This window comes from Perca fluviatilis, chromosome 11 (assembly GCF_010015445.1).
Source record: "Perca fluviatilis chromosome 11, GENO_Pfluv_1.0, whole genome shotgun sequence".
Classification (NCBI taxonomy): Eukaryota; Metazoa; Chordata; class Actinopteri; order Perciformes; family Percidae; genus Perca; species Perca fluviatilis.
In genome coordinates, this window is record NC_053122.1 from 20615258 (window position 1) to 20629008 (window position 13751).

Sequence of the window (13751 nt, forward strand, 5' to 3'; positions counted from 1 at the left end):
TAAAGATAATAGGATGATAAGGTTCTGCCAAACTCACACTGTAGTTTGCCCTTACGCTGCTCTTCCTGAGAAGGAAATCAATATCTTTTGCACTTAGGCCACTTCGTCCTCTTGACATGCAGTATTTATTTTACCTGTTGAGCACTAAAAGTTCCAGATGATCCATAGAAAATAATAATTATATACTAAAAATGTGCCTTGTTGTAATGGCCCTGCATGTTAGTGACATTTTATCAAAGCTCATAAACCTTGAATGACTATATATTGATAAAGACTGTTTAAAGTGTCATTGGAACGATAACATTTGCACTGTAAATGTGGCTCGCAGGCTCCAGCCTCCAATCGTGCCGGGATGATAAGGACAGCCCTCACTGGGGCTACAGGCAATAGGTCAAAAGCCACAGAATATTAAGTTTGGGGATGCTGAAAGCCAAGTTTTACTTTGTCAAAAGTCATTAAATGACGATAAATAAATCAACGCAGGATCAAAGCTGTGTAAATTAACTGTGATAATGCCCTGCAAAGCATTTGCAATTGATGCAATACTGAACTAGAAATAATTTGAATTGTGTAAGGAATACTGGATGTTTGCAACCACACTCTTGTTCCAATATCATATGCACAGGAGTTTAAGTTTGCATGATAAGAAATGTAATTAGAAATATATTTTATCATTGGACTCCAAATAGGATGTGGAGGGCGGGGTTAAGGCCAGACAGCGCTTGTAGGAAATGCTCGTCTAATAAAGGGTCATATTTACATAAGATATGGAAATGTCCAACTGTTCAAAAGTTTTCCGGAAAATTTGTAATGTGACAAAAGCTTGTATTTAACTCTAGCCTGTACTGTGTATAATAGGGGTTCTGTCATTGCCTAATCAACATCCTAGTGGACGTCTGTAGCTTTTGCTGTTACCAAAAGGTTTTTGCAAATGGAGAGACAGCAGTGCTCTACACATTCAAGACTGGACAGATGCACTGTTGAAAATAGCTAAACCTGAAAAAGTCATTTTCATATATATATATATATATATATATATATATATATATATATATATATATATATATATATATATATATATATATATATATATAGGCTCTCTATAAGCATAACTCAATATGGTCACCCTTCTTAGCAACCACGTCCTGAAGAATTACCGTTAAAGTGTTTTTTTTTAATAACACATGTAGTTAGACTAATCTATCCACTTGTTAGCCTCAAAGCCGGCTTGCTTGCTAGTTTGTTAGTTAGTTCTTTGGAATTGCCTGATGGGTTGTCCGTATAACGAACAAACTGTTGCTGTTCTGTCTGACTTTCATTAGTATTTGTAAAATAAAAAAATTAATTAAATTTTTTTTTAATAAATTTTAATAATATTGTAATTCAAATCAAGTCAACTTTATTGTCAATTTCTGCAATATGTGCCAGACATACAGAGGAACCGAAAATACGTTTCTCTCCGACCCTAAGGTGCAAAAAGTTCAGGTACAACAATCATAAAGATAAAATATAATTAATATATACACCAAAGAAGATTATAAAAAAGATAAGTAATATATACAATACAATAAATACATTCTAAAAAGTGCGAAAGTAAGGCAAAACCAAACTGTATAGAAAACTAAAGAAATGTGAAAAATAATTACACTCCAACGCAAAAAAAGGTATTGCTAAAAATACATTGCAGTAATTTCTTGCTTGTTTTACTTATTTTATACCCACGCATACAGGACTTTATTGAGTGTTGTTTGTGTTAACCTTCTCCCTCGGCATGCATAAATAACAATTACCCACCACTGAGAGAGAGACTGACAAGTGGTTCGACACTTTGCCCTGATCAATATCAATAAAGCCATCAGCATGTCAGGGGCCGATATGTTTTGAGGAGGGATCTGTGGGAGAGGAGAACTGAGTTTATTACTTTACTGTGAAGGCGGGGCTGCTGCTTTCAGGTACACCAACACACCTTTACAAACACACACTCACACGTGTGTGGCTATGTCACATTGGGGGACACTGAAGGACTTTTAAACTAATTCACTGAAGGTTTGCGATAACTAGAACCACGACTAATACATACTACACTTTATTCTAACTCTAAATGAAGCATCAGTTTAGCTTCTGCTGAATGAACCAGCAGTTAAAAAAAAAAAAAGTTTGTCCCCAGTTGGACAAATATCCCAAATTAACTGGCTCAAAGTCCCAAAATGTGATACACAGACAAATCTTTAGGCCTCCCCCCCCCCCCGCCCCACGTCAGGCCCTTCCCTTCCTCAACGTCCTCGAAGAGTCCAGACAGCCAGATTGCACTTTGCTCAGCCCGACCATAAACCGAGACAATAAATTCAACCAGACTTCTGAACTGGATGACATGAGGGAGAAAGACAGGGAGAGGACCTTCAGTCAGCGATCAATTCCTTCCAACATGGAAGGATAGCCCATGTGGCCAAAATAGATGGAAAGAAGTATTGCTCCCCTTTTCTTGTTCTGTGTGTTCAGACTAAATCCAGGGAAGGATTGATTTCTGCAGGTATAGGTTTTAAAAAAAAAACACATTGAGAACAAAAATGTTGTGTGATAAGAAATGTGTTGCAGATGGCAATGATTCAAGGTCTAATACCCTAACTTTGCCCTCTTTTCTGTTAGTTGAAAGTATGCCAGACCTACAAATAATTTTCTACTGAGACCTCATAAATCAATACAGTGAAATCAGAAAAACGCGTCTAATGTTCGTTAAGTAAATGGTTTGTTTTCACAAATTGATGCCGAGACCATGAATGATCTTTTCTTCTTGTTCTGGTCTTAAGTTTTGCTCCGACAGTTGGTCACAGTCACAGTCGCTAGTCAGACCTAGCACACCTGGGATCATGTTACATCACTGGAACATGCGGAGTTCTGAATCAAGATGTGGTCATTCATTTCCTGTACTTCCTGCTGCCAGCCCAGCTGAGGATTAATGACAGTGTTTCAGAGTGAGCCTACTGCTCTGAAACAAGAATAACCTCTAGATGAATGATGGCGTCTATAATTGCTGTCACAACATAATAGAATGTGTCCAGCATGACCTATTGTAAATGGTGCTGATCTGTCCTCTGCACCACAAATATAATTGCATCTTAAGCAGGAGAGACCTACAGTATTTAGTCATTGGATGTACTGCCACCTTGTGATGTGCTCTGAAACCTGCATGTCAAACCCCTGTTGTCAAGAGATTCGTTTCACAGTAAATGTGGAGCAAATATTCATTTCTTTGAGGTCATAACTTTAGAAGCAGCAGCGCCAAGGGCAAAGCCTGAGGGGGTGCGGAGGGGGGGGGGACGGGACGCAGGCTTTCCTCCCCGGTGGCATGCTGACTCCACCGGCAGATGGATGTCACTGACCCTTCACAGTGATCACAGCAGAGACTTGAAGCAGGGTCACAATCATTTTCCTGATCGTGGTTGCCCGCTCTTCTCTCCATGGGTCCAATTCATCTCTATCTGCTGCTCAGTGAAGCCTGCAGTGCTGAGCCACCATCACTCACACTCTGCAGGGCAGCCGGCGGATTAGCTGACCCCCTGGCGTGGGAGTAACAACCCCTGCAGTCCAGTCAGCAAACACCGCAGCCTTCAAGCAGCTGAAACGGGCAGGCATGGCGGTCAGGGATCCTCCCCAGGATCAGGCCGTGGCCAGGGGAGAGATAGCGGCGTCTCCAGAACCCTGACAGTCAGTCAGCATGGCAGGGTGCGTCTGCAGGATCACAATGACGGACAAGCAGCCTGGTCCTGACATTCACCCCTGAATGTCTCTATTCAGCCTGCACACTATTCTAATGGTCTTCTAATAAAGTTTGTATGGGTTCTAGGATTGTGACATAGATGGCCAAACGTATACAGTATGGTCACGCACCATCTCTCGGCATTAATATGCTGCTAATCAGGCTTTCCACAACATTTTGGAACAGCAGGGTCACTTATAAAGGTACATTGCTTCACTGTGTTACGGCGTATCACTCCGCCAACAACTACTAACACTACAGGTAACGCGCAAAGCATTATGTAGTTCCCCATCTTTACAAAAACTGGGACATTTTGAGCATACAAAATGTGCATGAATTAATGTCAATAACCCCAGTAAGCATTGGTAAATTAAGGTCACCTACAAATGAAACCTCCACGAAATTTTCATCTTACAATATCATGTAGCATTTAGATTTCCCTTGCGTGACAGCTGCAGAAAAAAAAAAATCAATTGGGGTGTCAACACACTAATGGCCACATAGTGTCTATATTCTCCATGCAGGAAATGGTGACAGAGGCCATCAGCAGCAACCACTCACTTCACTGTCTAACGCTGTAACAGGTAAACCATATGAGGGCCCATTGTTTCAAAGACAGATACTTGAGTGTAAAATGACAAAGAACCACAGACGTGACACCTGACTACACAGCAACTGTCTAGGCCTCATGCCAAGCCACAGAGATCTGAGGGTATAAAAAGGTGTCAAGAGTCACACCTACAGTCAGGGTGCGAGTGAGAGGGTGACAGCATGATGAAATGCCTTGTTATGAGCGGCCGCATACTGCTGCTGCATGTGAGCCAAGCCCAAAGACGTCCAGGTTATGAATGGACTAGTCAACGAGCTAGAACATAAATGGCCTTTGGTCATAATTTCTTAGTGCTAGGAAGACACCTTGTGAGATGTCCCGCTGTCACACTGCTCACTGGAGAAGATGCATCACTCTATTTGGCTCTCTCTCATCTCTCCTGAGAGGTTTTCTTTACTCTTGCTCTTTTCCCTTTCTAAATAGCATAGCGGACCTATCACACACTGGTGCTGAGTCATTATAAGGTGTTAGCATTTTCAATTACCTCACACCTCCCATCTCTGCCGCCCTGTCTCCTGTGTGAGGCAGACGCTGCACAGCAGGAGAAAAGCAACAAAATGTTAATTTTCTGCTCTTAAGAAGGTAACCACATCTGAGCTTGACTTGAAAAACAAAAAAACAAGCTGACGAACAATTTAGTAGAAGAAAAACAAACAGCACTTCTAATGTCCCGTGGTTCATGTTGAACTTTATTTCAGCTTTGTGGTTGTTTTAAAAGCACTTATTAGCAATACAGACTGAACGGTTTCCATGATACATGTCGTACTGCATATGTCAAACATTCATGCCAAAGAAAATACTACCGATACATTTCCAACAGGACAGTTACAGGTATTGAAAATAAAGTACAAAATAGGCTTTTTCATAACAACCATAACAAGACAACACTACCATAAAGCGTTTTAGTGCTTCTAGCTTAAAGTGTTATCATGATCAATGAAAAGAATTAAAACTACTCCAAAAACTTGCTTTTTGTTGAAAAAAAATAAAAATAAAATAAAACAAAATGCTTGTACTCGGTTGCAAATTCCCACACAGCAGAGCAAGCTAGCCACCTTGCTGAGTATCCACATGGGCAACTGCCTTTTAAAAGAGGTAAGGCAAGTTCTGTCTTAAAAAATCATTAGCTTTCCTCCCTAATAAAACACTGGTGAAAAGATACTTGACACTTTTGACAACAAAATGTCTTTTTTTCTGTTTCACAAATGAACAAGTTAGGCTTACAGAGACCTATTTTAGAGAAACAAATGCTTCTACTGATGATTGCTAGAAAGCTATTGCCAACAAAAAGCAAAACATAAAACATCACAAACGTATCTTAATATTAATATCAAAGCAGAATGTTAGAGAGATTTTGAGGCTACATATTAGGAAGGCAGTGATACCTATAAATCCTATTTTTTGGGCAGCAATACAAAATAATTTATTCTACATTTTCATCTTAGTGTTCTAATAGATTGTACTCTCTAGTTCAAGAAATGTAGAGTAAAGGAAATACACTTAAATAAAAAAAAAAAAGTAATACAAGATAAAGAGCACCTTATCCCCATACAAGTAATTTGACATGTAGATTTTTGGAAGCAAATGGCACAGTCATCAATGGTAAATTAGCAATGCTCACTGAATTGTAAATTTTTTGTCAGACAATACCACCAAGTCTCAACAATTTAACATCACGTTGTGACAAGAGACTCTTGTTACACATGTGTTTGCATCGTGTGGGTTTGTGTGTACATGTACAACAAACAGGAAAACGGGGGCTGATCACTGGACAGAAGCTGAATGAGTTTGTGTGCTTGAATTCTTAAAATCGCTACACGGCGGCCCTGGAATTCTCAGCCAAAAGGGTGTTGCGACACCGCCGCTGACGTTCTTGGTACAGCTCAGTAAACAAAGAATGGGTGTGGTGTGCTACCTGGCAGTAACTACAACTCTATCTGTGTTTTATCACTGAGCTGAAGTGGACCTCTAAAGTCAGTGCAGAAAAGAGCTTTTACCCTGACTCAGCTTTTCTAGTGCAAAACCGCCAAACATCTGGTCTTCAACTGCGAGGACAGTGGGTAACAGTGTGGTCACAACAGCCAAACTGTACACAGACATGAAGCGTAAACACTCACTGAACCTTTAATTGGGGCAGACAGTAATGGGTCACAAACTTGCCATACTGTGGTGAAAAATGATTTTAAAATGAAAATCCACATCTGGAGCTTCCGATACCAATACACGTGCATAAAGATTTACAAATACAATAAAACTTGAATGCAGCTGGCATTGACTGAGACAGATGCATGAGAACTTTACATCAACGGTAAAAGGCCAACCTTTACATCACCTCCTCTACACTTCGGAATTTGCTCAGAGCTGTCTTAGGATGAAATCCAGAAATAGTTCCCTTAAGTTCATATCCAAGACCACGAGGCTAAAAGGAGCCACCATAGACCAGGGTCTAGTAAAGGAGGATGCGGCGCTCGATGGCCTTGCGGCAGATGGGGCACTCGCTCATTCGGTCCCCACACAGCTGGCAGGTGCCATGGCCACACATGAAGATCATGTTCTTTAGTCGGTCCAGACACACCGGACACATAGTCTGCAAACAGAGTTCATATTTTGATGTGATGAAGTCATTTCAACTTTCAAAAAACAGAAAGGGAATCATTAACTGAGCCAAGCCCTAAACACAAACTTCATGATGCAGACATCCATTTGATCTTTGATTTTTACATCACCATTGATTTTATTCATCCTTGGTAGTTACTGAGCCACACCTGGTTTGTGTCTACATAAAAAATAGGGTGTGTCTAGCTTAGTGACATTACGGTAAGACATTATTTATACAATTTATACATTAACAGAAATGGTCGTGCCCTGAATGTCCTGCAAAGCCTTGGTACTTGTTACTATAGCTGCTTCCATAGCAGCTCATTTACCCCTTTCTGTCATTTTAAAACAATTCTCAGTAGAGCTAAAATAATTAGCCAAAAAATGTATTAGGGAGATTTATGATAACTGATTAATCATTTAAACCATGTTATCACAAAACAATGGGATGATTTGCTTTTGTATGATTGTAAGTTGAATATTAAGGAAAACAAAAACAAATTGCAGACATCAACCTGTTCCTTGATGTCCTGGAGCTGTTGCTGTAGCTTTTGTACATCAGCGTTGACGTTGGTGTTGTCCTTGTCTCTCTGCATGGCTGGGATGTTTCCGCTGGCTGTTTGGACACAACAGCACGCAGACATGTTGAGGACAAAAAGGGAATGCAATTACCAGCCGAGAGACTAAACAAATTAAGGAGGTTGGCATAAGCCAGTGGCCTCATCAAACTTCACCTCCTCATAATGATAAACTATATTGCAAATAAAACTGAAAGGCAGCCACACCGACATTGCCATTTTGAAACAAGATGGGAGCTAGAATCTATTTAAAATATGTGTTTTGTAAACAAGCATGGATCACAAACACATGCACTGTGAATTTTAATATGGTTGGCTTGGGCTGTGTTGGCATTGCATTTATTTTTAAATGACTTGATTTCAGAAATGCACACTTTGTAATTATCTGAAACATAAACTGTAACAGGGAAAACCCTCATACAAAGTTATTGGCATCGTAAGAGCCACAGGATGCATGAGTATAAGGATACCAAAGTAAAACGGCCTGAATATATTATTTGAGCACTTAACAACAATTAGCTGGACTGAGGCCATGTTGTGGACTGGCATACAGCTGCCAGAAATAGTGAGCACCAATGTGATTCTTGGCCTTTGCATCACCTGTTTAGGGTGTGTGTGTGTGTGTGTGTGTGTGTGTGTGTGTGTGTGTGTGTGTCACTGAAAGAGAGGGGGTTTAAGGGGAGGGGATGGGGGCCAGGGCAGCACTGGGGGAGCCCTTTAAAAAAAGGGTCTGATAAGGGAGGGGATCATAGAGGTATACTTACACCAACTTAGTGCCAGATTGTTGGGTTGGAGAAGATCCTGCGATCCCCCTGCCATAGTGTTAGAGCTCCCTGCTGGGAATAACCAGTCACATTGTTATAGTGGGAGTCGTCCTCCCCAGCTCAACAGCTGGCCTGGGGACCAAAACTACTCACTACAGCCTCTAAGGGAGGTTCAGAGAAAGAATTTGAAGATAAAGCTAGCAAGTTGGAAACAGTGCTCAGGAAAGGAAAGGGAAATAGAGCCCCTTCTAAATAGAATAAATAGTTATAATGCGTAGCAGCAAGTGATTCTTTCTCTTTTTGCCATCAGCCAATGCTAAAGCATGAGTCTAATGTCTATGCTTACTCAGTTGGAAGTACATTATGTCAGAGAAGTGGGGAGTCAAAACAATCAAAGTGGCAGATGAATTTCGTGCACAAGATTTGCTTTTGTAGCAGACATCAACAGCCAGTGTTACTGGGATGAAGGGAGAGGAGATAAACAATCAATGCTGCCCCTTGCATGAGTGTATGTGTGTTTGGGTCTGCATTCACTTTTGCACGTCTGGTAACGACTGCAAGTAAGATTTGCATGCCAACAAGCTGACACGTGGAGAAATGTAAAATAATTATTACAGGTGAACTTACAACAATTTCCCTTTTAACTCAACATAAAAATGTGGAAAACACGATAGGAATAACCACTGGTGAGATTTACCACTAAAAGAAGGTTATGGGCATACAACACTGTGTTCAACTTGGAGACAAGAAGATGGATTGTGAATGCAACCAAAAATAAATATATTTACACACTACATTACATCCTTATTCACTAAACTGTTTGGGGTAAAACTGATGACATTTAGGTGTTTAATCTAAATGACTGAAATTCTCAATTTTCACATTCATGTGGGTATTAATATGCATATATATCATTATGACTACAGGACTTTAGCATATGCTCACACATAAGTTCGTCCATCCAGGCTGAGCTGATTAGTCTAACTGTTAGAGGCCACAGAACATGAATAAGGTAATCAGGTTGTCTGTATATCATGACACTATTGTATTATTCAGTGCGGGTCAGCAAAACTCAATTTAGAAATGGCTTCTGTGATCCTACTTATAACTGGATTATGATCTGAAACACAAAATCCTCTCTCTTTGGAGGATCTATTTGGCGAATTCCAGACAAGGCAGCCAAGCACTTGTTAGGCCACTGTCCATTTCAGCTAGTATCTAAATAGAAGCTTAGAACAAATGATATGATCAAAATGGATACAATGATTAAAACATGCCATATCTAGTAGTGGAAAAGAGTCTGGAAAATAGGATTAACTGATTTAAACATCTAACTTAAGCTAAACATTTCTAACATGTCTACTAGGACGCAAACGACTAAACATTGTATCAGTGATGCAAACAAAAGAATAAAATGCATAAGCAAGGCAGCGAAAATGCAAAAGGTAAAAAGGGCTAAAGCAGATACTTTGAAAGTGGGAAAAACTAGAAAAGAAAGAAGGAAAAAATGAAAAGGGGAATTAAAAGGGAACGTGTGGAAGATTCACTCACTAAGGTCCTCATCATCATCATCATCATCATCATCATCATCATCATCATCATCGGCATCATCCTCCATACCTTTCCCTCCACAGCACAGAACGAAGGGGGTGCGGCGTTCCACCACAGCCCGACACTGTACGCACTTCTTCATGAGGCTGGCACAGTCTGGTGACAACAAAACACATATTGGTCAGAGCTGAATGCAAAGTGTATTAGATATACAGTGTGTGTGTGTGTTTTATTGTTTTTAATGCAGCAGCTGATCAGAAAGAGACCAAAGGTGTAACTTACTCTCACAAGCGCACATGTGACCACAGGGCTGGAACAACACGGCTGCTTTTTTGTCAGAGCAGACTACGCACTCCTCAATCTGTGGAGGGACAAATTAAAACAACAAAAAAGGGAATAAAAGTATCCACTCTTTGTCGCGTATCTGTGATCTGGATTATGACAGGCAGCAGTGCTTCTGATACCTTAGTTCTTGACTGGACCTGATCCTTGCAGATAAGACACTTTTTGACACGAGGCGAGCAGAGGGAGCAGGTGGCAATGTGTCCGCAGGGCCCAAACAGAGTGTCCCTCTTCATGTCTGAACACACCATACACTCCTCCAGTGACTCAATGTTGCTGTTCAGAGATGGGCTGCGGGTGCCTACCTGGCCACTGGAACATTTAGAATAAAACCCACGGCGTGAGAGCAGAAGAAATTACAAGCAAAGAGAGGCTGACAGAGAACAAAGAAAAGAGGGGGAGACGGAGACTAAAAAAAAGAAGAACAGGAGGGGGGAAAAAAGAAAGAATAAAAAGCCCTGCATGAAACATTTTTTAGCAAAGAAAGAAAATCAATAAGGTCGCCTGATGATTTTCCTGAGATGGTTCTCTCTTCCTTTTTCTCGGGTCAGGTGTTACAGTCACTATGGGTGCATGAATATACTTAAAAACACATTCCTGTAAATTCATCCTTTTCATCTGTGTGTAATAAAAGTTTTCTGCTTGTTTAAAGACATTAGAAGCATCACAATGTTTGATGAACAGTTAAGTGCCATTTGGTCACATAAATGTGAAAAGCAGACTAAATTAATAAAAAAAAAAGCTCTAGGTCTCTAAATCTAGGTCTGCATGACTGTTTTGATATGATCAGACATAGTCTGATGAAGGCTTAGTTAATCTATAAAAAATAAAATGGAGGCATAAAAAATAAATCTGTTCTTGTACAAACTAAATATAATGTGTTTACTATTGAGCTTTAGACATGGTAGTGGATGTTTTTACCATCCAATCCAGGCATGACATTATACACTTTTGTCCAAAGCAACTTACAACAAGAGAATATGCTATTTGTTTCCGTCGGTTACCAGACTTTATGCTAAAGTAAGCCAACTGTCTTCTGGCTCCAGCTTTATATTTAACAGACAGACATGAGTGGTATTGATCTTTCCATCTAACTCCGGGCAAGAAAGCAAATAGGTGTATTTCCTAAAATGTCAAACTATTCCTTTAAGGGATGTTTACCTGCTCTTCTCTTTGTGGCATTTGGCCAGAGCTTTGCAGAGGCTGGGGTCTGGACACAGGTCTAGAGGGGACTGGCCCTTCTTGTTACGAATGGTCAAGTCCGCTCCATTAGCTGCCAGGAAGCAGGCAATGGATGCTGCACTCTTCTTCTCTGCCCCCTGGGTGCCCAAGCCCATGATTAACTGCAGGGAGCCAGACAGACGCACAAAAACAGATTAATCAGAGGCACATCAGGCACTTTTGACATAAAAGTTTGTTCTTTAATTTGAATCCAGTGGGACCAGTGTCTTGTCTCTACCTTGCACACTGGCACTAGAGTAATGAGCAAAAGGAGTAAGAAAGTCCTGATTTCAATATTATTCAGATGGCTTCAGAGCTACTGTATATTCAGAAGGACCATGCCAAAGAACTATCAGATCATCACTAATTAGCCACTCAAATGCATGCCTGAAGATGGCTGTCAGGCAGCGTAACCCCCTCACCCAGACCCAAAATCCCATTAACTGTCCTGTCTGTCTCACTCCCTCCTCCAGCTCGTCGCCTCAGTCAGTCTACCCGAAATCAAAGCCCTTCTCTTTCTATCTAGCATTTGGGCCTTCCATGTCCGATTGTCTTGAACCAGTAGCTTTTACATCTCTGCTGAAGGAGCCATCGGGCCGACTAATTCAATTCTCATCTTGAAGGAGGGGAGCGCTATGGGAGACTGACCCAACTGCACATATCTCAATTAAGCCCGCTGTCTGTCTGTTCCCTCAGCGGGGAACCAGTCTGTAGCTGCAGTTAGGCCCTGAAGCCTTAAACTCAACCCTGTAGGGATTAGTGATATGGTGTTAACATTAAGAGGGTTCAGGTCTGACATGGCCCTGTTGGCCTCTACAGAGGGACAAACTCATACAGACTGGTCGAGAGGCTGCAGCGAGCTGGTTGGCTGCTCCATGCTAGCGTCGGCCTGCTGTCTGAATGATGGGCCGGTGCAGAATGGGCTGTCCAGTGATGCAGATGACAGGGGGGGACTAAGTAGCAGAGCTTCCTGTCCAAGTGTGATCGGTCATACTTTTTCACACATCGGACAGTGGTTCACTTACTGATCGTCATACAGGTGTGTATACAGATCCTGCAGAATGCTGTCAAGACAACCCTAAATAAAATCGCCCAAAATCATAAATGCTAAATACCATGACATGATTATACTCAGCGTTGTAAGGGACGAGTATTCAATTCCTGAAAGAGCAAACATGCCAGATATTTATGAAGGTGACTGCACACTCGACCTTTGCAAAAAAAAATCCTACTGAGTGTGGTTTGTGTGTTCTCTCCATGTTTATACAAGTTTTCTCTGCATGCTTTGCTATGCCCAAAGACATAGCTCATATGAATTGGAGACTGTAATACGTTTTATAGGTCTAATAAGACCGATTAGTCAAATGTTTGCTTTTAGATAGATAGATAGATAGATAGATAGATAGATAGATACTTTATTCATCCCGAGGGAAATTTTAGTCGGAAAAATGTAATAAGCTTAAATTAAAAAACATATTCTAGGATTACTAGAACCATAGCAGCTATTGGTAACGACCTGTTGCCCTCTCAACCATGAATAGTGCTCTTCAATCTTAGATCGATAACAAAATCTCCAGCATGTTGCAAAATGTGGATTATTCTGTCTCCCACACAGGGCTGGTGTAGAAAGGAGGCATAAACAGTCTCTAGGTGTGAATATGTTTGAATGTGCACAGCCCTGCAAAACACTGGTGACTTGGTCCAGGGTGTTTTCTAGTTTTCTTCCCAATTTATACTGTTTAATACCCTCAATAGGAAAAAGCAGGTGTAGACTACATATAGAACACATTTTAAAACTTTAAACTGAGCCTTTTACTGAGCCATGAGTAGCAGTAGAGCAATGGCACATAGTCTAAAGTTCTTATAAGATGCTGCGTTAGTGTACAAATGCATTAGGGAATGTCAAACTGAATCACATCAGCCTATTGGATAATGAGGTGCCACATTTCCTGATTTCTACAATTGACCTCTAGTCGTTTCCTTGTTGATAATGACATCTCTTGGCTGTTAGACAACACACAAAGCTGTTTAATTTTACCTCAATGCTGCGATGCCTTATGATACCTTAAGGAACCTTGACCCAAGTAAATGACAGGTAAAGTAAGTAAAGGAACAGTGAGGTTAATAATAGATGTATACGCACTGTGTTCTTGGAGGGTTCCCAGGGCTCCACTTTGCTGACATCCTGCATATCTTGGAGTTGTCGCAGTTGGGACAGTGTGTGGTGACGCAGTGCCTCGTGAAGTGGTGTGTCCCCGTCCTTGTCCTGCACATCAAGCTTGGCCTCTGCACGCACCAGCAGCTGTAAGACATAAATAAACACAAACAGG

At 41.0% G+C, this 13751-nt stretch overlaps 1 protein-coding gene across 6 annotated transcripts in view; it reads right to left on the reverse strand.

Moving 5' to 3' along the window:
* Positions 1–5030: 5030 nt before the first annotated feature.
* The window catches only part of mib1 (MIB E3 ubiquitin protein ligase 1), a 55539-nt gene continuing 46818 nt past the window's right edge, over positions 5031–13751 (reverse strand). Inside the window, exons 15-22 of one of the 6 annotated variants that reach the window (XM_039815049.1) lie at positions 13565–13723; positions 11362–11543; positions 10323–10512; positions 10141–10219; positions 9928–10014; positions 8308–8376; positions 7481–7581; positions 5031–6954 (exon numbers count right to left, since the gene is read on the reverse strand). In XM_039815049.1, the coding sequence (XP_039670983.1) occupies positions 6814–6954; positions 7481–7581; positions 8308–8376; positions 9928–10014; positions 10141–10219; positions 10323–10512; positions 11362–11543; positions 13565–13723 (1008 nt within the window). In that variant the 3' untranslated portion in view covers positions 5031–6813. The other 5 variants (XM_039815048.1, XM_039815047.1, XM_039815046.1 and 2 more) reach the window with 5 other exon arrangements.